Source organism: Coccinella septempunctata, chromosome 3, assembly GCF_907165205.1.
Source record: "Coccinella septempunctata chromosome 3, icCocSept1.1, whole genome shotgun sequence".
Lineage (NCBI taxonomy): Eukaryota > Metazoa > Arthropoda > Insecta > Coleoptera > Coccinellidae > Coccinella > Coccinella septempunctata.
The window spans coordinates 33,771,495-33,798,645 of record NC_058191.1 but is presented as its reverse complement, the minus strand read 5'-3'; the positions used below and the strand labels follow the sequence as shown (position 1 = coordinate 33,798,645).

Genomic DNA, 27,151 nt, shown 5'->3' with positions numbered 1-27,151 from the left:
TTTGATGTGTTTTTGACTAATTAGAATACGAAGATAACGATGCTAATTCTTTGTAGCTTCATTAAAGCGTAAATTGTATTTGCTCTTTTCTGAGCAGACAAAAAACAACCTCAAAAGTACCAGTTTTTAATTGGAATTGATCGGAGCAATTTACTAGTTTGAGATTCACAAGGAAGGCAACAAAATATTTCAATGTCTCGTTGGTTGTGAAACTTCGGCATGGTCGACCATCAATTAATTTCATTCAAGTCTGGTGTTTTGATGATAGTAGTTGCGAAAATCAATAGGTGCGTTCGACTTAGCTCTTTTCCTCAATCTACGGTAGATTGCTTCATTGCTTCAATGTTAACAATCGAAGGGTATGTTGAACTTTATCTTTATGGCGCCTAAACTAAAATATTTTAATGGTGATTTCATACCTCAATTTTTTATGGGAAAAACATAAAATGTGAATATATAAAACGAACTCTCATTATATCACTCAATTATCTTACACTTTCGCTAGGTCTATATACAGAGTGAGTTTTTGACTCGTACAAATAATTTAACAGTAGATTTTTGAGGACAAAAAAACACTATTTTACTAAACCAGTTTTCTCGATTCGGCCCTGATAAAAAGATATAGCCATTTTACTTTTTCATAATGAGCTGTGCCACCCCTGGAAAAACAAAATTACCTTCAGAATAACTAGCTAAATCTGTGACACTACACCTCTTTGGATCTTTTAAAAAGAGTTGTATTCAGTTAAAGTACCCAATTTATAAAATTTCACACATACTTTTCAATTACTCGAAAACGGCGCATTTTTAATGAAAATATGAGGAATACTTTTATTTTGAAAAACATTCAAATATTCATTAGATAGCGTCCAACTTAGTTTCAAGAATTGGATTCAATGGAATTTTTGGTATTTTTGTGGTAGGTACGCAATGGTCATAATGAGAAAACTGGAAGACGTGGGTGATATCTTGTGTTCGAAGAATATTCATCAAATAAATGAAAACGTACATTCCGAAATTAATTTCATTCGATGAAACCGTTTGTGAGATAACTAAAAATAACCTTTTTTTTGGTTTTCAACAGCCTATCGAGCCGATTCGAAAAAAATGGTAAAGGAAAAAAATGTTTCTTTTGATCTCAAGAATCTACTGTTAAACTATTTGTACTAGTCAAAGACCCACTCTTTATAAAAGGATAATTTCATTAATCAACTACAAACATTTCATTAAACATATTCGTGCACATGTGGAAGAAAGTTGTTGCAATACGTCCCTGTGGAGCCAACAGAACTTGACCAATTATATATTGAATAATTGATCTTTTTTTTTTTGGCTGCTCATATAGATTCTCGACGCCCAGTACATTGAACCATAATAAATAGGTACATTTTTCTTGTGGTTTTCCGATGAAGGCGAGGAAGGAAGAAAGTGCATGGAATCTGAATTATCTTGCAGCTACCGGTGAAATTGAAAGTGGGCATAGACAGAAATTTAACTCCTCACTTTGTCATTATGACGATCGGAAAGAATTGGCTGAGTGCTGTGTGTGCGATTTGTTTGGTGAGGACTATTTATGCCGAATTCGAGAATAATGTGTGTCCTAGTCTCTGGGATTATCCTACCATGAAGGACAATTCGAATTGTTGGTACGATTTTGCAGCTGAATCCAAAGTAGTGAGTATAGTGATTTTTTTTTGAAGGTTGTTTTTGGGAATTCACTATTTTCATACTACAAGTTTATTCCATTACTCAAAATTATACATTATCTAATGGGTTTTTCCTGATAAGTGGACTTAATGATGAATTATGTGATATACAGGGTGATCTATGACGTCAGGGAAAACTTCACCGTATGATCCTTATCTTTCATCCAAACAGAAAAGTTCAAAGAAACATATATGTAGGTATATGTCTGAAAATTCTTCATAACGGCAGTGAAGTGCTTCAAAATTACTCAATAACGAGCGCAACGATGATGCTGCCTATTCGGCAAGGATTATAGTATCTCTTGGCAGTTTTTTGAGCCTTTTCTTAGGAAATGGATTGGTTCCAGAGCCTTAGTAGCCTGGCTGCCCAGGTCCCCAGATTTGAACCCGCATGATTTTTGTTTGTGGGAATATAAATATGAAGCAAGTTGTTTACAAGGCGCATTAACGTTCTGCGTTCCAGGAACTGTGCTAGGATTATTATCAAACCGAAAAGGAAATCCGAAATAATTTGGTATTTGGCTCAAGTGAGAGCCTTACTCGTTTATCAATCTTGCTCGTTTTAGAGAAGAACGCCTACTCTGAATTAAATTCTTCTTCGACTTTATTGTTTTAAAGTTTTACACATTCAACTTTTAACGGTTACCGGTTTGTAAGGAAGCATAAACGGACATATTACGTTTATTTGAACTTTTTTGTTTAGTTTAGTGACTAATTCCTTTTCTAATCACTTATCCCATTCGTTCGCACCATTTTTATGAAAGAATGAATTCAACCCTATCACTGGCAGTACGACCTGTGGTCTATCAACAAAAACTTTCTCATTACTTTTCAGGTATTCAGTTTGTTTTCTTGAGCTGAAATTTGTAAGAAGAACTGAAAAGGTCTATCCATTTCTGACACATACACTTAGAATAGGTTCTGTCATTCCAGGCACAAAAAGTAAGGAAATTGCATGACAATCTCCACAGTACAACAGGGACAACAGGGTGATCCATTAAAAGTGGCGAAATTGATAAAACGGCAAGAGATATTAGCTCGTGCTTCTGACAGGACAATGGATGAAGCTATTTGTTTTTCTATCAGTAGGTTTGCGAAAAAAATCATAAATAAAGTACCGTAACGCTAACGCCCCCTAGTTTCAAATTGAAATACATTTTTTATTGGGTTTATAGGTTCAACCAACCTCCACCCTTGTTAATTTTGAAATAATAATAATAATAAGTAAATAAATAAGAAAGTTAAAGTGTTTTTTTGTAGAAAGAACTTAATTCATGCAGTCACATAAAAATATGAAAAAATGAGCCGAACAAATGTTGCGAAATAGAAGGATAAGTAATAGATTGCACCATCTACTTGACAACTACGGATATTTGAAATCACTTCTATCGGTTGCTGTTTCTCATATAAATATTTTTTCCTAAAGTTATTGAAGAGACACGTCCGGTCATCATCTTTAATGGATCACCCTGTACATCAAAAGTTCTTCGAGCATTTCTCTTCAAAATAGTAAATGAAGGTATGAATATTGTGCGTTACCATTTACGCACTCTGTATATACAGGGTGGGCCATCCATAACTTTCCACCCCTAATTAAGAGCTTTGGGATGGAACAACGAAAAAACGCTCAGACAGGTCAAATTTTGCTGAAAGGGGTACAAATAAGGGTGTTCAAATGAGTTTGATATCACTAGCCCTCTAGCCGCAACCCCTAACTGCTCTCATTTTTGAATAGGGAAAAGGGGTCGAGCAGCACCTTCTTGGAAAGGCAATTCAATTTCCTGCATGAGTATTTTTTTTTCATCGCTCTATTATTATACAGAGTGACTCAGTATTCCATCAATAACTTTCACACGCCGAATTTGGATCTTTGAGATGGAAAAAACGCTCGGACGGGTCAAAAACGTTTAAGGTTAAAGCGCACGATTTACGACCTATTATCTCTATTCAAAAATAATTGCTCTAATAGCTCTGGTAGCGGCTAGAGGGGTAGTAATATCAAATTCATTTTTTGACCCGTCCGAGCGTTTTTTCCATCTCAAAGATCCAAATTCGGTGTGTTAAAGCTATCGATGAAATACTGAGTCACTCTGTATACTAATAAAGCGATTAAAAAAATACACTCATGCAGAAAATTGAATTGCCTTTCCAACAAGGTGCTGCTCGACCCCTTTTTCCTATTCAAAAATGAGAGCTGTTAGGGGTTGCGGCTAGAGGGGTAGTGATATCAAACTCATTTGAACACCCTTATTTGTCCCCCTTTCAACAAAATTTGACCTGTATGAGCGTTTTTTCGATATTCCATCCCAAAGCTCAAAATTCGGGGTGGAAAGTTATGGATGGCCCACCCTGTATGCAGATACCTTACCTATATTTGTTGAGATTTGAAGAACTATTTCTTCAGCACCTCTATCGAATCAAATTAGAATATCTCTAGAAATGTCCTTAAAGAGAGTAACAAGTAATTAGTTGAAAGTAGTCGTGCTAAGGTTAGTCAAAAATATAGATTATCATTTTTTCAGGAAGTTGACCTAGTGTTCTGCCCCTAGCAATATCTATTTCCTATCAAACGAATTGAAAATCCTGAAAGAAATGAATAGTTTAAGAAGTAAAAAAACTCCAAATTCATAGAAGCAAACTTTACTTCATTCCGAATCATACCTTCTTTCAACTTGAACATTGATAATTGGAGATTAAATTCAAATTCGAGGAGTGTAATTATTCCACCAACCTTGAGGAACTATATTTTATTCGAGGCTTCTTCCGTTCGATATTTTATGAATTTACCGAATGACCTTCGAAAAGATATAGGTCTTTTAAGGTACATTTCCTATTGAAAAACTTGAAAGGGACGCTTTGAACACTAGTGAAATTGACATCCATGGGCGCCCGCAGAAACCCCTCAGAAATTTTTCTCAGGGGGGGCAAAATATCATCTACGATTAGTTTTACTGAAAGAAAAATTTCTCTAACGGTGTCTATCAGAATCTCAGGGGGGGCCGTGGCCCCCCCTGGCCCCCCCCTGCGGGCGCCCATGTTGACATCTCAAAAGAATTGTACGAAACCGAAAAGTTAAGGAAAAAGTGAAGGTTCATATTTCCAAAAAACATTCCTAGACAAGCATTTAACTACAAGTGCACGAAAACTTCGAAACTATCGCAAATTCCAATAAAATAATGCCGGAACAGATTAAGAACAATAATTGCATCTACCTACCTTCACCGATGTGTCATTTACTTATGCGGTTGCGAAAAATTGGATCCCTGTTAAGATATTCTACGGTCTCTGTCAAGTGAAAGTTTACGATTGCCAATCAGTATCTACCTATATCGATGGATAAGTGCAGTAGTTCATTCATCATTTCGAAGAAAAAAACACTTTCATGGATTAGAGCATAGTTGGAATTTATCGCTTGCAATTAGATTGCATTTCCTGATTGGTTGTGATATGGTAATTGCATTATGTCCTTTGGATAAAAAACATGTAAAGACAATAGTGTTTGGTATTAGGTAATTTGAATTCTTTCTGAGTAATCCACTTTAGCGCCCATAGCAAAAAATTGTTTTTCAATATTCATGGTTTTCATAAAGATATAATGAATATGCAAATGCAGGGTATTTCATAAACATTTCGAACAAATTCAGGACATTAATCCATGAGTTTTATTGTCCGGAAATGGTTCGGTTCAAAAATAACAAATTTCTCGTTATCTAGCTATCCATGAGAAGAAGACTGGACTTTTGTATCCTAGGTGGAGGCGGCCATTTTTTTGATGTCATAAAATTCATTGTGCGATTGTTCTACTCGAATATTGTTTTTACTCGAAATTACATCTAGAAAAAAAAAACTCTGAGACTCTTACCGTTCTAAACTGAATAAGAATAGTTTAAATTAATTCAATTTTGGAGAAAGGCGCTAGCCTACTGTTTTTTCTTGAAAAATATGAAAGTAAATAAGTAAGCTCGCCACAATAGTTGCTGAAGACTAGGTATTCAATTCCATTTAAAACCATCTCGTTCAAATATCTTATTAGTCATTTATTTGGAATACATTCAACGTATCTTGGAAACGAAACATTTTCGGTATGAAGAGCTTTTCCTCAGCTCAGAGAACAATATCCTATGAAATGATTCGAAATGTTTATGGAACATCCTGAGTATGTATGTAGCTTGTAGCAAATCATACAGGCTCAATTTAAAGGACAACATTCTTTAAATATCCCAATTTGATAATGAAACAATAGTAGTCTGGCAAATTCACTATTTGAGTCCATTAAGATTAAGAAAGCAAGAAAGCAACTTTGGAAGGTTCTCAAAACATTGTTCTCTGTATACAAACATTTTATTATTCATTTGGTTATAACGTTGACATTTAGGAATAAAGTATGGCATAACAGATCTGGCAAATTAGCTTTATGACTTGTCTGTCCTATACGTATTCTTTGACATGGATTTCTTGTCTAAGATTCCCTTGTGTTGTTTAAAACAAAATCCAATTGGTGAAAAGACCTGGATAACAAATTTTATTCCATTCCTCTCAAATGCAAAGGGTCGGGATGAATTTTTCGGACCGAAACAACTCCTAATTTCACAGAAGACGTATATTTCATTAAAATTACCTCATGGTATCTTTTTTTCAGCCGGACATAATAAAGAAGACAGGATATCCATTTCAAGAATTCAGAGTACAGACGAAAGATGGTTATATCTTAGGATTATTCAGGATACCCAGTGTAAATGGTGGAAAAGGTCCGGTTTTCATGTTGCACGGTATACAAAGTACATCTGCCATATTTGTTAGTCTAGGAAAAACTTCATTGGGTGAGTGGTTTGCTTTGGCGCACGATTAAAGATGAAAAATAAAAATCCCTACTATTCCAGCATTTTTATTAGCGGATGCTGGATATGATGTTTGGCTTGGAAATTATAGAGGAACAGAATATTCAGAAGGACATGTCACTTACAACGTAACTGACAAAAAATACTGGGAGTATGGGTAAGTGTTTTTGGAAAAAATTGCAACTTAGCTTTCAATTGATAATAGAGTTATTGTCATGACAAGTACGGAAAATTACGCATGAGGTGGAAATATTTTTTTCTACGACATTTTTTTTCTCTGAAATATTATCACTTTTCTCCTATAGCTGGGAAGAAATTCACTAATTAATTTTCAAAATAAATTGATATGTTATGTTCATCGAGTTCTACAAAGATTTTCAAGATGAAATGATGAGATGAAAATAATGAACAATGGGGAATAAAAAGGTGCAAAGCTGATTTGACAGAATAATCACAAATATTTTTCATTATATTTCAATGTACAAGTGAAATTTTTCATTTGGGTTTATCATATATATTTTTTAAATGGGTATATTTAATCTGGAAGAACTGATACAAAAGGAAATTATCATGAAAATTCACACAGATCTCAGCAATCTTATAGTTGGCAGTAATCCTAAATATTTCCACATCCACTACTAGAAAAGATGAAATATGATGTAAAAATAATTGAGAAACGAAAAAATTTGAACCTTCAAGGTCTATAAAGTTGGTCCTCATTCTAAATCTTCATTCTATAAGACATGCAATGTATTGATGTCATTTATAACTATAAATGATGTCCAATCTGATAAACTATTCTTCATTTTCAGCGCTGACGAAATAGGTTTGATTGATGTACCAGCTATGCTTTCAACGATAAAATACCAAACCAGAAGAAATGACATAATCTACGTTGGTCATTCTCTTGGGACAACTGCCGCCCTTATGTACGCTTCGGAGTACCCTGAAGATGCCAAAAGAACTGTAAAGCTGTTTGTTTTCCTGTCTCCAGCCTATAAACTGAATAATATACTTTCCCCTTATAGAATATTGTTTCCCTTATTGAAACCCTTTCTGGTGAGTGAAAATCAAATACTTTTTTCATTTTCAAGAATATGGAAGTAGTGAGTGATGTCGCCTACGAAAAAAATTAGTCACAAAGTTATTGAATAATAATAGAAAGACCAGTTGAGCATTATTTTCCATTTCAAATTTCAAGCACCATTTTGACTGCCAATTCGAATGATTTTTTTTGGGTTCCTCTTCGTTGAAAGAATGTATGCCCTCTTCTCCTTTTTGTACTGATAGTGATGGCATTTTTTTCAGAGAGTGACTAGTAGTCTGAACATCGTACAACTTCTTTCACGAGGCTATTCTAGAAGACTAACTGGATCCACATGTTTGGCCTCCACAACATTAATGTTGTTATGTTTGAATGCGATAAATTTATATTTGGGACCGTTTACTCAAATAGCTCCTGTAAGTGAAAGCTGACAATTTAATTATACCAAGAGATAAAATATTCTTCTCGATTATATTGGTTGTTTTTTGCTTCATTTCAGGAAACTTTGCCTGTTTATTTCAATCAATTACCAGGCGGCACTTCCCTGAAGACATTGACTTATGTAACAGAAGCATCGACAGGAAAATTCAAGAAATACGATTATGGAAGAGGGAGGAATATGATAAAGTATGGAACTACAGATCCTCCTGAATATAACATCTCAAGAATACCAGTGCCAATTGTTATTTATTATGCCCGAAATGATTGGGCCACACCAAAAAAGGTATAACAAATGAAAGTTTTCGTCTTTATTCTGTGTGACTCATATGTTGTCCTCAATTTAACCAAATGTCAAATTGTTTTTGAATAACATATTGGCTTTTCTTTGTCGAATAATTTTTCTATATGTTTTTTTTTAATATCATTTTTGGGTCATATAATTTTCATTATATACATTTCATTCAATCTCTCTTTGTTTTTGATTTTAGGACGCCATAAACTTATACAATACACTTCCAAGGCGAATAAGGTATGGTTTATATGAAGTACCAGCAGAAAATTTCAATCACTTCGATTTTCTATTCGGAAGAAATGTGAAAGAATTGGTTTATGATCATCTATTGAAACTGTTGGGTAGAGTTTCGCAAACAGACGATCTTCTAGCAGTTTCCAGAGATAGTGACCAGAATTAAACAAATTTTTATATAGCAATAAAAAATAAATCAATATATATATTTGTACATAGGAATACTGTGTTTCATTAAAGGGCATCCTTCCTCATTAATATGTTGTGAGATAGATAAAATAAATTAAGAAATACATAAAGACCATTTTCAATAAAATAAGCAGCAAATGAAGTGTTTTGAGCACTTTTCTGCATTAGATATATTTTTTAATGGAAATAATGTTGAGATATTGATACAGATGAATAAAAAAAATTCAATGTGTACCTACTATTTATTAGATGCCAACACAATCTTCATTCTTTCAGTCTCGACCGACTAATTGTACTTTACAACATATATATGTATTATAAATGATAGAGAAAACAATTATCAATTATGAAAACAAAATAACCATAAATTATAATCAGTTTTTCAAATGTAATAAGTAATTCAGTCAATTATCTCGGCAATAGATTATATTCCAGAAATATTTATTCAAACATTCCATTGAATTTTATGAACTTTAAAATTTCACGTATACTACGTAAGTACACGATGCAAATGCCACACTGTAAATCCCACATAAAACGATCCAATTACTAATTAGTATATAGTTCATAGATGATTATGAAAAATCCTTTACTGTAGGCAAACCACAAAAATTAATGAATATATAGTTCATATCAAGTTTCAAGAAGGACACTTTGGTTTTTGTGTTAAACATTCACTTTGCATCGAGTTGATAATACACGATATATAATAATTGATGTTGAAATTAATGACACCCTTTTTATCACACGAGCTTATTCAGTGAAATTAGATAATATCTGCATAAAATTTTCAGCAGATAAAGAAAATTCGTGGGAATTTTTAGAAAATTCAGTCAAAAAAATGTTGAACCACTGCAAAAAGGCGATTCGATATATTTTGCCAAGATTCGTTTTAATTTTTCACTCAATTGAACTTTCGGAAGAATATACATTCTTCTGATTTTGAATTTTGAATCTCAAAGAAAGTTTGTTTTGATTTGAAGGATTTTATTTTGAATTCTTCATTTATATTAGGTACGTATCATGATTTATCATGAAATACCAGAAATAAAATTCATTCTAAAAATAGGTATTTCTGGGAAATGGGAATTTTAACAACAATTGTTTCGCTAACACTGTAGCTTCATCAGGTTATTACAAGAGAAATCCATAAGACCAAGAAGCTGGTTTCAGCTTTCAATTGACCAGACTTGTTTTGTTCCAAACATTTCCTAATTCCTAAAATACGAGTAGGTACATCTCAAGTCACAGGCACATGTGAATATAATTATCATTAAATATAAGGAGTGAGGTGTTCAAGCTGATAGTTGAGTGGATAATTGGTGTTTAAAAATTAATGAGTCAATTATATCTACAATAATAATCTGATAATATTTATTCGAAGATACTTTGAGTTTTATGAACTTTAAAATTCATATACATACCTACTTACACATAAATTTAACTCTTGATAAATGACAATGATCCAATTATATCGATAACCTATGGTGACATACAGTTGTATTTTGAACAGACTTGACGAAAAAAAATGCTGTTTTTTTCACCTCAGGTTAGGTAAAAGAACATTAGACTGAATTTTTTTATTGATTGTGACAGTGGGCCTAATGGAATATTGATAATTAAAATACTAGGATAAATTAGCACAGGTATATGTAAAAGAAAACTTTTCGGTGGAGAATTTATGTTAAAAATAATCCAAATTTATTTTTTGGCAATTGAGTAGTGAACAAGTGATTTTGTAGAATTAGCCAATTTTTTTCGCGTCACTTTCTATGTATAATTGAGGAGCTTACCATGTACCCTCTACAAGAGGTTGAGGGTAGTGAATTTTTCGAAATGGCAGCCCTAACCATCTGTAGAAAATGGATACAGCGTTTGTAAAATTTATTCTATATGTTATCGTTCCATTCACAACCTAGAAGACTATATTGCCAAAAAATCAAGTTGAATAAATTATTTCTTCTGGTTGTCATACCCAGTATATGTTTGTTTTAGTTTCAGTTTTGAATCCGAATAAATTGAAACAGACTTGTTTTATTTGCTTATCTTACCACTGACATCGATTTTCTTAGAGAATGGCCAAACTAGTCAGATGGGGAATATTTTACAATGGGATAGTTTTATTTATGGTGGCAGAATACCTGAGGACTTGTGATGCGCAAAAAAAAAATGATTGTCCGACTTACGGGGACTACAGAACAGTGAAGAATAACCCGAAGTGTTGGTATAATTTCAATGCTGTTCTAAACTTCGTGAGTAGATGGTTGTTGAATTGAAATCAAAGATTATAGATCTATTGTCTTTGGTTGAAATATTTATTCTGCTTCGTTCATGAGGATAGGGATAGATGAACACTTTTAGAGTCTGATTCTGAACAAACTATCCTTGTCATAAACGAAATATAATTTATTTTTCAAACTTGAGACATTTACCATATTATATAGGGTGTTCCAGTAACCTACCACCGTATTCTACGATCAAAAATGTTGGGAGTGTTTTAATTGTTTTTTGTAAATCTACAGCCCTTCCATAGTACCACCCTTAAGATGGATAAGAACTGCCACAGTTTAAATCATTGAATTTTATGTGATTCTTTCCAATTCAGAGCTCAAACTACGTTGTGAATCAGGTGCGTCTCAAACTAGAGGCCTTAAGGATAAATTTTACAGCTTTTTCGTACCCGAATATTTTCCGATTTAAGGGCAAAATAGCATCGAAAAACATGCCTACTATTTTTTTTCATCAAATGCACCGTTTTCGGGAAAATGAATTTAAATTCATCACACTCACCATCGAACTCTGTATCAAAATTAAATGCAGGATGAATGAATTTGGGTGTGCTGTGAAAAACACTTTGAAACGCACCTCATTGAAATTTTCGAGAAGTCTCCTCTGATCGCTGTAGGTGCTTCTAGAAACATTTCGCGAAAAAATTCCCTATATAATATTTTTGATTTTAGAAAACGGTGTTGAATTATTAACCATTAATTTCGGGACACTCTGTATATCCTCTGGAATTGATTGATATATAAAACTGCCCTAAAAATTCCAAGTCTTGCTTTTTTCTTCGAAGTTCTTCGAGTTTTTACAGCTGGATGGATGAATATAACTGATTTTGACCAATGGATTGAAAAATTATCCGATAGAAGAATAAAAATAATTAACTTTATTAGTTTTTAAGTGAATATCAGATTTGTTCATTTAATTTTCCATTGATAAAATCATTATATGCTAGAACGAGCTCGTGCTAGAATGAACAAAATACTCTTCATAACATTTCAGCCTTCTGTAGTTCGAAATAACGGTTACGACTGTGAAGAATATAAGGTTCAAACTGAAGACGGATTTATTCTGGGTCTCTTCAAAATACCAGGAAATGAACGATATGGTTCTGAAAAGAAAAATTTCCCAGTCTATATACAACATGGAATTTATGGATCTTCCGCTGTTTTCGTATCAAGTGGAAAAAATTCTTTGGGTGAGTTATTAATAAAATTTCAAATTCATCATACATATACCATATCACATATATTCAATTTTCTCTGTCCAAGATACATTCAAGGAAGGGTGAATATTGTTTGAAATTTTTGGTTTAGGCTCCCAATGTGGCTCTTATGAACAAAATCTACTCCATTGTTATGAAATCTCAATCTCAAATTTACTTCCCTGATTAAAAAAAATTTGAACCAATAGAATTGCCACCCAGTTACTACATAGTTGAAAATTCTGTATCTCTGAAACAATTTCCAGGATTTCGCTCAAATTCTGCTCGAAAATAATTATAATTTGTATTGTATAGTATTGAATAGTGCGTTATATAGGTACTAAAAAGAAAAGTATTTGTGTTCATAATTAATAGAGGCCACTTTGGAGAACGTAAGTAAGTAAAATACTTGGTTTTTGTCTATAACACTTCAAAAATGTTTATTCCATCTTTTTGATTTTTTTTATTTGAGTCAAAAACAATCCCCGAATATTTATAACATAAAATTTTTCTGTTATTCTATTTATTTAATGATATAATGAAATAAGAATTTCTTCAAAAATTCTATTCTCTTAAGATGATATTTGAAAGTCTGTAAAATTGAATTTAAGTGGAAATTAACGGCAAACAGGCAATTATTGAATTGAAAAGTTTTCAGAATTCAATCATTGTCTGTATGACGTTAATTTCCAATTATATTCTCTTATTCCGATGAAAAATATTGTAAATGTGAAAATATCTGACGATGAATATTTCAGTGGTTGAATTTTCATGATTATTCACGATTAACTTTAAGGATATTATTATTTTTGAATCGGGGTTTTCAAGGCTAGGTTCAGCCTTAAAAAAATTAAAGGTATACAGCAAACAAAATTCGTCAAAAACTGCATCAATAGTAACGTCATTTGTCTTCAAAATTTCATTCCTTTGATTGCCTTATTTTAATGTGAATTAACAACATAGTTATTTTTTCAGCTTTCCTACTTGCAGATGCCGGATATGATGTCTGGCTTGGAAATTATCGAGGCAATGAATATTCTGAAGAACATGTGAACTACACCACTAAGGATAGGGAATTTTGGGATCATACGTGAGTAAACGTAAACGTATTCGAATGTTTAGATTAGAGACAGAGACTTAGGGCCTGTTCCGATATTGCTGAACAGTACTGTCAGTATTTCAGAAACGATGCCTATTGGCCCAGTCGTTCGAGTTCTATTGTTATTCGATTGCGGGCCAGTACTAACAGCAATATCGGAACAGGCCCTTAGGCTTCTATTTTTGCATCACAACAGACATGATCTTCAACTCTGGCAGTGCAGGCGAAAATGTGCCTGTATACAGACTGAGTAAAAATTAATGTACAAAATACGAGGATATATTGAAAAATTCTTAGCCTACTATAGAACCAAACAAAATTTCAATGTCAAAATATTTTATTACTCAACATATTCTCCTCTTAATTGGATACATTTATTAAAGCGAACCTGCAACGTCTCTAGACCTTTAAAAAAATGTTTCTTCTTGCTCTGCAAACCAGACCTCCATAGCTTTTATTACCTCCTCGTTGGAAGAAAATTTACGATCTTTTAAACTTATTTTCAGTTGAGGAAAGAGATGATAGTCGGATGGAGCCAAATCTGGTGAATAAGGGGGGTGTTCTAGTAATTCAAACCCTAAATCACGAGATGATTTAGAGATGCAACATGAGATTTGGATGCAGAGGCGTTGTCCTGCAATAACAAAACACCTTTGCATAGCTTTCCGTGTCTTTTCTCTTCAATTTTATCCCGTAGAGTGGTCAGTTATGTCGAATAGTAATGTCCGGTTATTTTTCTACCCTTATCCAAAAACTTATCATGATCACTCCATAGCAATCCCAAAAAACTAAAGCAAGAACTTTTCCAGCAAATTTTTGAACACGAAACTTCTTAGGTCTTGGGAAACCAGAGTGTCGCCAACGCCATTCCATCGATTGTTGCTTTGTTTCTGGATCGTAGAAATATACCCAAGTCTCATCCATAGTAACAATTCGGTTTAAGAAGTATACATCGTTTTCAAATCGAGCACAGATCGAACGCGATGCTTCACCCTTGCACGCTTTTGGTCAACTTTCAAACATTTGGGGATCCATTTTGCAGCAATTTTTCTCATGTCCAAATTGACGTGAACTATATGACGCGTACGTATGAAATATTCAGTGCTTCAGATATCCGTTTTAGCCCAATTCGACGGTCTGATAAAATCATGTCAGGAACTGCATCGATATTTCCTAGGACTGACACAGAAACTGGCCTTCCCAATCGGCCATCATCTTCAAGGTATTCAAAAAAATTTGGTGGTGAAACAAGATATAAAAAATTAATTTTCTCATTGTAAAATATAAATATGGAAAAAATTTCTTGCGAAACAAGATGTACGGGTAGCATTTTCTACCCTTTACAATAATAGAGGAACACCACAAAAAAATTTTTTGAGCTCCTGCTTGCTTGTATGAAATGTCTGCTTTATTTCATCCTTGTCTGCTTTTCGGGCCACATCTTTAGGGGGCCGTAACTAGGCCGGGAGTGCTCAAAAAACAAAAGTTTATATAAAAGACCCACCCTATTTTTGACAAGGAATCGCCCCCTCAATTTTTTCGAATCAATTTATATACAACCTGTATAATATATTTCTGCCTGTAGATTGGACGAATTCGTGCAATACGACTCACCAGCAATTCTCAATTATATCCTCGAAAGAACTCCAGGTGGTGGACAAATAATATATATTGGTTACTCATTGGGAACAACTATTGGACTCATGTACAGCTCAAAGTATCCGGAAGAGGCGAAACATAAAATCAAACTTATGATACTTACTGGTCCTGCCTATACGCTCTCACACATGAAGTCGCCATATAAATGGTTAGCACCCTTGGGAAAACCCGTACTGGTAAATATTGATGATTGATGATTACATAAAAATAACACCTTCATTTGGTGTTTTAAAAGTTGTCTCAAATGTCTCATGAAATCTCGAAGTCTCGTGACTTTTGAGACAACTTCGAGTACGCCGAAATGAAGGTTTTTATGAGTTTCCAGCTCATCATTCGCTATTCTGAGTCTTTTATCCACTGAATATACTTCTGTATACCTTCACCCACCTGAAGATAGTATTTTGTTCTGATAGCGAAACAGGTGTAGTGTTTGGAAAACTTATTCTAGTGGACATCATGTAATTTAGTTGCAAGTTTTATAACTTTCAGGCAGTGGCTACTTATGAATGTTCATTAATGGGCCGGCAGATTATTCATGGAGTTTCTGAATCCCTTTGAATTTGTCTACAATGATAAATTTTTCTTCGTGTTTCTTTTTGGTTTCTTCTTTCCTACGAAATTCTTTCTTATGAGTATACATGGTTAACATTGCACTATAGCATTGACAAATTTCCCACCTCTTTCAATATTTCGATAACTTTATAGTTACTGCCCATTATTTTGATGTTATATTGTTGGTTCAATACGTATAGGGTCGGCAAAACATCGTTTGCCGTACCTGGGGGTAAAATGGCGAAATGCCAGCTGGGAAAATTCATTGTTTTCCGTTGGGAATTCAATCATATGTCCCATGATGAATATTCAAGAGCCGCCACTGTTGGAATAATAAAATATTTCATTATTTTTTTCTGATTATTTCTACAGGTTGCAGTTCAATGGATAGGTCTGATGAGAGTTGTCTCTCAAGCGGTATTTATTAAAGAATTTTTAAGAATACCTTGCACTGAACATCCAAGTATGATAAGAACTTGTGTCCTAGCATGGAATATATTTTATGGCCTTGGTTCACGTCTTAGACCAGTAAGTCATTATTGGCTATGATACTGAATAATCGTAAATATTACATATTTAGAAAATTTAATTTTTTTTTAATAGTTTAAAGCTGTGCTGATTTTTTAGGTTGAGCATTCCTCCTTTGTTATAATTAAATTTTAAGCAAATATTCATTCAATATTTTGAATGTTTCATGGGGAATCCAGTTTATGCAATACCTAAGTAATTTTTGAATTCCACATAGTTGACTTCTATGTTAGGGCGCCAAATGAAGGCTTTGCCTAGGGCGCCGGTTTGGCTAGGGAAGGCACTGATTGAGGTGCAAGATGAGCTTCATTGGTCCTTTCATCGTTTGGTGTTCATGAAGTTAGAAATCAGGCATAGGAGTCAAATAAACATGGAAAAATGCACATTCAATTTTCTAATGAATAATAGTAATTTATTATGCTGTGTTTTGATTTGACATCTCTTAATTGATGTTTGTGATGCTTGTTTACAGGAAATCGTACCCGTTCATCGGAATCTTTTTCCTGCAGGAACCTCTTACAAAGTTTTGGTTCATATAACTGACCTTATAGCAGGAAACTTTCGACACTACAATCATGGATATAAGAAGAACATCAGGAGATATGGAACCAGAAAGCCGCCAATATATGATATAAAGAAAATTCAGATACCGATCCAAATAGTTTACAGTACAAGTGACTGGGCAACTACTGAAAAGGTAAAATTAGTACAAATTATAATCCCTAATTTCTACACACAATAGGTATAATAATGTATTTTGCTCAGCTCTGACTGTGAGTATCCAGTATCCTAATGCATTCAATTTTGCAGGATGCTCTGAATTTATATCATAAGTTGCCCAAAGAAGCAATACATGGAGTAAAAAGGATTTCAGACAAAAACTTCAACCATCTCGATTTTTTATTGGCAAAAGAGGCTAAAACTATAGTTTATGATGATTTGCTCAATATTATAAACGATGTTTTACCAAAAGAAGAAGGATACGATGTGAATTGACATCATTTGTTGTCCATGCCTAAAATTTTACTACAATAAAATGTCTGAATAATTTAAAAAATAGTGTTTTTTAAACATCAAGTTGTTTCATTCGAACCCAAAATTGCCTCTTCAATGCTTTAATGAAAACCATCTCTTTATATGCTTGAACAAAATAAATAGCAATTGTATACAAATCTAAATCATTGTCATCCAACATCAAGCAGGGATATTCGGTCTTTCTTTTCTAAATAATAATTAAGTTGAAATAATGAGATAAGGTAGGAAATCTAATGGGGCTTAATCATAGATCACGAAACCACAATTTTTTATGTCATTTTAGTTAATATGGCAGAAAGTTAACAAACAGGCATGTCAAATTATGGCCATCACATTACCCTTAAGTTAAAAATTGTGAAAAAAATTATAACTAATACAAAATTAATTTTAATTTCTTTCTACCTCATTCTTCTGCATCGTTGAGTTTTATTTGGAGAAATATTGAATGCTACTCACTTATCAAATGAGATATGTAGAAGAAAAATTGAGAATTCAACATTTCAGTTAGATAGATTTATATCAACATCCCCACAATGAAAATAACATATGTGGTTTTCACGTACATTCATGATTGTGGCTTAAAATTTTCCTGCTTTCACTCGGGTTCCGTCTGCAGAATATTTTGAGTCTTATCCAGCTACATATCACTGTGCCAAGGTTACAATCGATTTTATAAAGCTAACTGATATTGAACTCTCTTTTAGAATAGTACAAATACTTGAAGATGGTCAAACTAGTGAAATGGGGCAAGTTTCGTGATGTGGTAGTCTTGTTAGTGGTGGTGGATTCACTTGGCATTTGCGTAGGGCAAGATAGGAATGTTTGTCCGACGTTTAAGGACTACGAAACCCTTAAAAATAACACAAATTGTTGGTATGATTTCGCAGCTGATTCTGACACTGTGAGTTGAGATGCACCAAATTGTTTTTATTGATTTCGTTGAATAATTTCGCCGGGACAAATTAATGAGTACAATTAACTGTCATAAAGAACAAATAATTGAACTTTTCAACATATTTTTAAAATTTTCTTTTAGTCTCAAAATTAATTATTAAATTTTTGAATTTGCCAATAAAACCCATTGAACGACCGTAAAAACACAAATTTAACTACGCTTAACCTTACATTGTTATCAAACTATATAACAAAATAAAAATTGTCTAACATTCTCGTTATCCGAAAATTGGAATTTTTTGTGTTCTGTTATGTGCTGAAAATTTACCACCCCCAAAGCTTTGCTGGCCCTAGACCATGAGCTGGGTTGACCTATAGACTAATATGGCAGGGAAAATGATTGAAAATATACTATGATGTCGAATTGGAACCCAGATATAGATACAAATTTATAGTATTTTCGATTTGTCAATTCGTGTCTTCGAATTTTGTAGATATTTTATTGAAATTCGGTGTATTTATTACCTATTGCTTCCTGAAAAGACAATATTTTGAACAATTGAATGACACTGAATGTATCTACGGTTATCTAGTTCCATAACGAAGCTTTTTCATTTTATTTCTCATGTAATCTAAGTACATTTCGAAATACAGAGGGAGATAAAAATTGTTATCTTTACTTTTTTATAAAAAAATACTCGAAGAGGTCAATTTATTCGCATATAAAAAAGTTATGGCACATTTTCTAAGTCGACAAAATATCAAAATTTGGTGATATCTTTAAGACAAATGAAGATGAACTTTTCACGAAAATTGAGCCCAGGACTTCTTTCAACGTTTTTACCTATCTAGTCTAGAAGGACCAGAAAAAGTTGAAAACAAACAATTTGGAATACCCTATACACTAGAAGTGATTGATATTGATGATCAAATCATAACCTGATAACTGTTCCTAAAAATGTTCTCAATTCCTTACAGGAGAACAAATGTAGGCTTTAATTCCTTACTGGTCAGAGAGTGTGTAACTCCTACTGTTTTACCGTTAATTTCTAAAGAACTTCAAATTCATTCGAAAGGTTTATGAAACGGATTTTAATGTCATTGTTTTTTTTTTCATTGATATTGTTAAAATAAGATGAGAATAATGTTCTCACTCAATGTTTGTGTGAAATGGTTTACGAGAACCTTGTTGTCAAAAAGTGGATGCCGTATTGAACGTTATATAATCCTAATTGAAAAACTAAAGAGTGTTCCATTGAAATTGGAAACTTTAGTTACAACAACTCTGGAATATTTAACGAAAAACTCTTCCTATGACGTTCACTCTGAAAAATAAATTAGAGAATCTTTGTGATTTTTAGGAAAACATTCAAATAACGAAAAAAAAAATTGACAATATCTAAATGTTACCTTGAATTGTGTATTACGATAATTTTCAATTATTATTTAATTAATTAAATTAATGCGAATTTGAATTCCCCAATGAATATTCAGATTCTTACCATGGAGAAAAATCAGAAATCAACATATTGATAACAACCCAATGGCTTTAACACAATGCCAGTCGGTACGCATTTGGTACTACGGTTAGTTGGTCAAGGTGGTACAGACGCATTTTCAATATCTCTGCAATAAATCCCCATTTCTATGGAATTTTTGCATCGGACAGATCAGACGATCATTACTTTGTTGACCTTCAGTGGCATGTGCAAAATTTATCATTCATAGAGTGGTGTAATTATTTTCTGAATAAGTATTACTTACCACGAAAGCACAAGATATAGCGGGGAATTATTATTATTATAACAAGTTCATTGATTACATCAATATGTATTGTTTTCTTAATATATTCACATGCGGAACTCGACTGGACGATATACAGGCTGTTTCTAAATTGCTACAAATAATTTTCAGAAGTGTAAATTGAAAATAATTGAATACTACTGTAGCCATTCTTATATCAAGAAGACCTGATGGTCTTCTTTCTTATATATTGCAATGGTATAATTTTAAATTGCCTAGATACGCTGGAGTTTTGATCTAGGTATCGTTAAAACCAATGTCTGATGATGTAATGCTAGGCCCGAAAATTCAGATTGCAATGAAATAATTCTATTAAGAAGTCTGAACTAAATTGACGAGAATTATCCAATGACATTTATGTAGAGCCCTTCTTCCACAGCATACCATAGTACGACAGTATGGATACGATTTCGAAGAGTATAAAGTTGAAACGAAAGATGGATTTATTTTGAGTTTGTTCAAAATACCAAGTCGAAATCGATATGATTCGGTTAAAAAATATTTCCCGGTTTATTTACAACATGGACTCTTGTCAACTGCATCCAACTTTGTGGCTATAGGAAAGGATTCTTTGGGTAAGAAGCACCATGATTAGGAATCTCTTTACATTCCTGTATTTATACATGGAGTTCCTAAATTGGAGGTATTGGATTCTCATAAACATGGGACCGCAAACGATTCGAATTTGAGATACAAGGTGTTAAAGTTAGTATTTCTTCCAAGTTTTTCTCTTATAGTAACTACACTTCACAAAATATTCAACTGAAATTTGGCATAAATATTATAATTGATAGTTCACACCATGTGACATGCCAATTTTGATACCAAAGCTACAGGGTGGTATTTTTTCTGGAACACTGTGCCCTGTTTTTCTCCAGAACTTTTTTTGGTGAGCCACTATCAATTTGAAAAACATAAAAAGAAGCTTTGTTGTTATACTAAACTCTAGTATTTAGTTTCGTCGTATTTGCTACCGATTTCGAGAAGAAATTTTGAACGATTCTCTCGAAATCCTCAGAAAAATCCAAATTGTCATAAAAATTCAGTTATTAGGTAAGCTGTGGTAAATAAATTCATTGTTAGTTTTGACACATCAAACTGAACTCGGTATTTCTAATAATGAATGTGTTTTCACAACTTGTTTTGAAACAATCCGAAAATTCAAAGTTTAACTCCCTGTATCTTGAAAATGGAAAGTTTGCGATCCCATGTTCATGGGACTTTTTTTTGTTAAAATTACTTAAGGAATCTCCCCTCTCCGTTTTTACCTGCAATTCAGGAACACCCTTTATGTGCTGATTTCCAATGATAGAGAATTTGAAACCAATTCTATAACGTATTGATTGATATCAGCTCAAAATTTCTGTACATACCTACCTACAGGGTGTATATATGAATAATTGCTTTTTTTATAATAGCCTCTGATTATATAGAGCCCCCTAAAGATGACACGTGAAAAGCAATATCTAATTTTTTCTAAGAGATCAGAAAACTGACAAAAATGAAATTGAACAGACATTCTCTGTAATTGAAAGGGGTAAGAAAAGTCATCAAGCAATAAAAATTTTTCCTTACTCATATTATAGTATTGAAAAGTCAATATCGGATAGCCTGATTCATTTTTGAACAAATAAAGGTTTTGAGCAATAATATAATTCATCAACAGTTCACGAGAGTAGTATAAGGCAGAGGAATCATCCCCGAACTTAAATTTACATGTTATATTAGTTGGATATCATGCTTGCATTATAGAGAAACAGAAAAAATTCTGTTGCCTTCTTGCTCACATAGAACGTCCGCTCAATTCTCTCAGTTTCCATCTATACTCAAAAAAAAAAATTAAAAGAAAGACACACAATTTTTTAATAAGAAATCAACCCAAATTTTTCCGCAACTACTGATTCACAACCCTGTTTATCAGGCAAGTCTGGGATTTACCAATCTATTTCAAACACTGTTTCAGCGTTCAATCTAGCGGATGAAGGACATGATGTGTGGCTTGGAAATTTTAGAGGAAATGAATATTCTGAAAGCCATGTGAACTACACCACAGCAGATGAAGAATTTTGGGACCATACGTAAGTTAATATTATTTCATCTTAAACCATGGAATTAACCAATAATACCTGATGTACAATTTATTATCTATCTATTTCTAAAGTATTTAATGAGTTGTTTTGAATCTTCTATATTTGCCTTATGTCCAATGTAGAAAAAATATGATAAACTTGTATTTTGTGCTCATAAAATAGGTTGGACGACATCGTACAATACGATTTCCCAGCAATTTTCAATCAAATTCTCGAAAGAACTCCTGTAGGTGGGCAAATAATTTATATTGGTCACTCGTTGGGGACTACTGTAGGACTTATGTTCAGTTCGAAGTACCCGAAAGAAGCAAAACACCTCTTCAAACTCATGATATTGTTATGCCCTGCCTACACCCTCACAAATATGATTTCACCGTACAGGCTAGGCGCACCTTTCGGACCAATGATTCTGGTAAGTATTTCCTAATAGTTATACCCGCGTGACGTAGATTTGTTGAAATTTGCGTTTGGTAAATGTAGAAAATCTCGAATTTCTGATGCTTTTTTTTTCAATTTCTGATGTGATCCTGAGTCGAGGGTATTTTCTGGCACGCTCCGTTTATTCGTCTCCTCCTTAGCAGTTCTCGCGACCCTCTATATGCAGCGGTTCGCTCCCAGATAGCGACTTCCCCCTCTTCACTCTTCCACTCAGTGCTTACGAAATTGGTGTACCTATAATATTCAATTAGAACCTGTATGAAATGATTCATTTATCGTTTTTTCGAATCATTCCACTCAACTCTGTTTTTAAATCTGTAAAAATATACGAATTTATAAGTTGAGAGTAGTTCCGGTGAAACCTATAGTACAATAGTAACTAGAAATATAGCATCAGATGCGTTATGCGCCATTTTACTTGCATGGCAGATATTTTCGAGATACATCCAAGAGATGGTTAGCCTAAAGGACTTTTGACCTACTCCAGCGAACAATTCCTTCGGGTTTTCTCTCCCAGATCTCACGTACTCACGATTTTGTGTAGGTTTTGTTCTTCTCATGTAAGATTTTCCTAATCTGATCATTTCTAGGACACAACCCAAAGAATGAAAATGATGAGACTTCTGTCACAAGCAGAAACAACAAGGACATTCATGACAACACTTTGCTTAGAGCATCCAAGATTGATGATAATGTGTTTACGATCATGGAATCTCTTTTACGGCCTTGGTACCCGGATGAGACCTGTAAGTTGTAGTTGCAATAAAAATAATAAATAGGTGTTCCAAAATAATTCTGAAGAAAACCAGTAGCAATAGTCTGCTTCAACCAGAATAAGTCAAACATTTGGATCAAAGTTTTTGTATTTCTGGAAATTATAGTCCGGCAGAAACATATCAAGTTTGGTGGACGAAGGATTTCTTGTTCATTGAACAAGGAGCATTGACCTTGAAAATATCCATAGAACAGGCACAAGTTTCACCAGCGATGCTCCAATGGCCGTAGACTGGCTGTTGAAGTGGTTGGTCAGTCAATAAACCGTACTGCTCTTTGATGAAGGGAATCCAAGAGCAAACAAAAGTTTCGGTGTTGAGCTCCAAAAATTATGGCAGTACTCGAGTTTTTGTCTTATCTGAGTTTTATAAGGTTGATGAATCTGATCTGGTTAGGGAGATATCCTGGATATGATCAGATATCACAGCTTACTTGCAACTCCATTGGTTGGAGCACCTGATCCTCATCAAGTCAGAAATTACAAATTGAGTTTTTCGAAAAAAATGCTTTGTAAAGCACTGAATGGCACCAGATTTCTTTGGTCCCACTCGTTTATCCCGAAATCCTCATCAAAGGACACGATTTATTGGCATTCTTGTAGTGAGATTGAACAGTGCTAAAAGCGTAGAGGTGAAAAAACTGAGCCTTAGGGCAGCTCAGCAGTTACACTGAACTTTTGGTAAGAAAATTCCTCATCCATTCGTATATACTCTCAGCGAAACCATTAGACGATAGCTTATTCAGAAGAGCATAATGCCAGATACGATCAAATATTTTGGATATGCTCAGAGCACATTGAGAAGTGCTGTGATATAAATGTGCATAAATTTTAATTTCTTTGCAACAAAGCATATACTGACAAATATATGTCTTATTTACATGAACGGGCTAATTATGGGGCTGCATTGACAGAAAAACGCTTCTAAGCAGGACTGTCAATTTTTATGGTTTTCTTGGCAGATCCTTGGTTGAAGTAGAACCCAATAAAAGCAGTGCGAGAACCACGAGGCTGGCAAAGCCTTTACTTTGTTTGCTAATAGCGACAATTTGATTTTTTAATTGAGCAAACAAGACATCTTTCATTAAGCTTAAGCTGTCATAACTTCTTTCAACTTTCGCATATAGTCTGTGTTTTCATTATTCAACATGCATTAATATCTGCCATAAGACATGTTCAACTCTATAAGTGATGAAGGAAAAGCATACTTTTTTTAGGAATTGGTACCAGTTTTCTTTCATCAACTGCCCGGTGGAACTTCTATGAAAATCGGCAATCATGCAGCTGATATAGTGTTGGGAAATTTCCGACACTATGATCATGGACCCAAGGAAAATTTATGGAGATATGGTACTGAAAGGCCTCCGATATATAATATTAAAAAAATTGAGATTCCGATTTATATAGTTTACAGTACAGGTGACTGGGCAACTTCTGAAAAGGTAATAATAATGAAAAATAGTATAGCTATACTATGTATAATAATATTATGGTACATATGAAATTTTCATGGCAAGTTTGCAATGTTCACCTCAATTTCCATCTTGCTGGTTATGGTTTATTCAAGAAGGAGCATTTAAGTTCATCAACATTCTCAGTATTATTTGTAAAATGTGATAATAAGTAACTACGAATCTCTGTTTTCAGGATGCCCTCAATTTATATAGTAAGCTGCCCAAAGTAGCGAGACATGGAATACGAAGGATTTCGGAGAGAAACTTTAACCATATAGATTTTCTCTTCGCGAAAGAAGCTAAGAATATAGTTTACGATGACTTATTGGATGTGATGAGAAAAATTTTACCAGATTGATTTTCTTCATGATATGGAATGCCTAAATGAGACTGACACCATAAAATATTATTGTTCCTTATAATATACGTACAATCGATAATTATACAATGTAAATCATTTTCTTTAACGTCGAAACTGTGATGATGAAAAACCATGGTACCTATGTTAACAGATCTTGTACAATCCATATACAGGGTGTCCCAGACGCCGACGTCAAGCCGAAAAAAGCTGATAGACCAAGTCATGATAGTTATCAGAAAAATATTAAAAAAAATCTAAATTATGTATTTTAAAAATTATTGCCATATTAAAAAAAACGAGAAAATCTACACACTGTGATGGTTTTTTAACTCCCGTTACTACAAATCTTCATTTATTTTCAATTTTATTGTTATTATGTAATCTTGACTAGTGCTTCTGTAAGCTGTCGCCAAAAATTCAAAGGTAACTACGACAGCTTGGAAGAAAATGACACTTTTTGCCCAACTAAGTATGCAAAATTAATACTTCGCCACATTTAAACTGGCTGTACTGAAAAAAAAATGTACTACGCTAGTTGGGCAAGTTACCTTAAAAGTTGGCGCATTTAATAAGGATTCCAAAATATTATGACATTTGCTAGAAAATTTGAAAATTAGACTTGGACAATTTTTTTTTGTAAAAAAACCCAATTTCAAACAAAATTTTATTACTAGATTTGACTACTAGATTCTAGTTTGAGTGACACGGAGAAGTGTAAGCGAGACAGAAATCGTATTTCCAGGTAGTTCAGGGCACCGCAGGCCAATCAATGACTCATTCTTATTTGCTTTAAGTTAAGGATTGGTTTTGGTTGGTTGGAAGCAAATAAGAATGAGTCATTGATTCGCCTGCGGTGCCCTGAACTACCTGGAAATACGATTTCTGTCTCGCTTACACTTCTCCGTGTCACACAAACTAGAATCTAGTAGTCAAATCTAGTAATAAAATTTTGTTTGAAATTGGGTTTTTTTACAAAAAAAAATTGTCCAAGTCTAATTGTCAAATTTTCTAGCAAATGTCATAATATTTTGGAATCCTTATTAAATGCGTCAACTTTTAAGGTAACTGGCCCAACTAGCGTAGTACTTTTTTTTTTCAGTACAGCCAGTTTAAATGTGGCGAAGTATTAATTTTGCATACTTAGTTGGGCAAAAAGTGTCATTTTCTTCCAAGCTGGCGTAGTTACCTTTGAATTTTTGGCGACAGCTTACAGAAGCACTAGTCAAGATTACATAATAACAATAAAATTGAAAATAAATGAAGATTTGTAGTAACGGGAGTTAAAAAACCATCACAGTGTATAGATTTTCTGTTTTTTTTTAATGGCATTAATTTTTAAAATACATAATTTAAATTTTTTTTATATTTTTCTGATAACTATTATGACTTGGTCTATCAGCTTTTTCCGGCTTGACGTCAAGGTCTGGGACACCCTGTATATCCCAGTCAACCAGTTTCAGTCACAGGAAAGTTGTTGGGAATTACCACTGTGGAAATGCGACTTCACAATGTTGATTTAAAAAAAAGCCACCAGTACTTACTGGAGAGTGCTTAATGTCCGCAATATCGCATATCGCGGGTAATTACCCAGTACATCACAAAGTAGGTGTAAAAAAAGCACCATAGACAGCAACATTGCGACTTCTCATTTTGGAGGTTTTTGGAACGATTATTTTGACAGAATAAACTACCAAAGTCTATTGACGTTATGTTCATGTTCAATTTGATAATTACCATCGTGGCAATCAATTTGCACTCTATATTCGAGGCGTCCGAGCAAAAGTGACCCAAGCTACAATTTTTCTGAAATTGTATTAACAGTAAGAACTGCCTAAAAATGAATCAAAATTTTATTCACTCGTAAACTCAATTTCAGAAAAATTGTAGCTTGGGCCTCTTCAGCTCTGATAACGCCTCATTTGTTCCCTGTGTGTAATTTTCCTTTCGAGGATGAGAGCAGAATGCGAAATATATGTAGGTAAGAGTAATCTTAATAAGGGAAAGGGAAATTGAACAACTATATGAATTACTGATATCTTTTTATTCAAGATTAATATGTTTCATACAAATCCCAATATATAAAATAAAGAACATATATCTTGTTATAAATCTTCATTCCACTTCAGGAACGGCATGGTCCAGCTGAAGAAGAAAAAATCAGAGCTGTATTGATAGTAATAAATTGAGTGTCATGAAAAATCTAACAAGAGTAAAAGGTGATTTTTTCCAGCACAGTA

General features: G+C 33.6%; 2 protein-coding genes across 3 annotated transcripts; both read left to right on the top strand.

Annotated features, from left to right (window-relative positions):
* Window positions 1-145: 145 nt before the first annotated feature.
* LOC123309544 (lipase 3-like) lies at window positions 146-8,778 on the top strand. 2 transcript variants are annotated; one of them, XM_044892707.1, is made up of 8 exons: window positions 146-287; window positions 1,413-1,674; window positions 6,346-6,526; window positions 6,587-6,701; window positions 7,357-7,603; window positions 7,853-8,005; window positions 8,089-8,313; window positions 8,519-8,778. In XM_044892707.1, the coding sequence occupies exons 2-8, from the start codon at window positions 1,513-1,515 to the stop codon at window positions 8,720-8,722; spliced, it is 1,287 nt and encodes a 428-aa protein (XP_044748642.1). In that variant the 5' UTR covers window positions 146-287; window positions 1,413-1,512; the 3' UTR covers window positions 8,723-8,778. The 2 variants fall into 2 exon arrangements, with proteins under 2 accessions (XP_044748642.1, XP_044748641.1); XM_044892706.1 differs by lacking the exon at window positions 146-287 and having other exon boundaries at window positions 1,275-1,674.
* A 1,454-nt stretch (window positions 8,779-10,232) lies between these two features.
* On the top strand, window positions 10,233-24,959 carry LOC123310406. Its single transcript, XM_044893874.1, has 14 exons — window positions 10,233-10,391; window positions 10,818-10,997; window positions 12,028-12,223; window positions 13,205-13,319; window positions 14,914-15,163; window positions 15,912-16,067; window positions 16,540-16,764; window positions 16,878-17,059; window positions 20,163-20,374; window positions 21,763-21,877; window positions 22,052-22,301; window positions 22,918-23,073; window positions 24,317-24,541; window positions 24,747-24,959. The coding sequence occupies exons 2-14, from the start codon at window positions 10,821-10,823 to the stop codon at window positions 24,909-24,911; spliced, it is 2,424 nt and encodes an 807-aa protein (XP_044749809.1). The 5' UTR covers window positions 10,233-10,391; window positions 10,818-10,820; the 3' UTR covers window positions 24,912-24,959.
* Window positions 24,960-27,151: the final 2,192 nt, after the last annotated feature.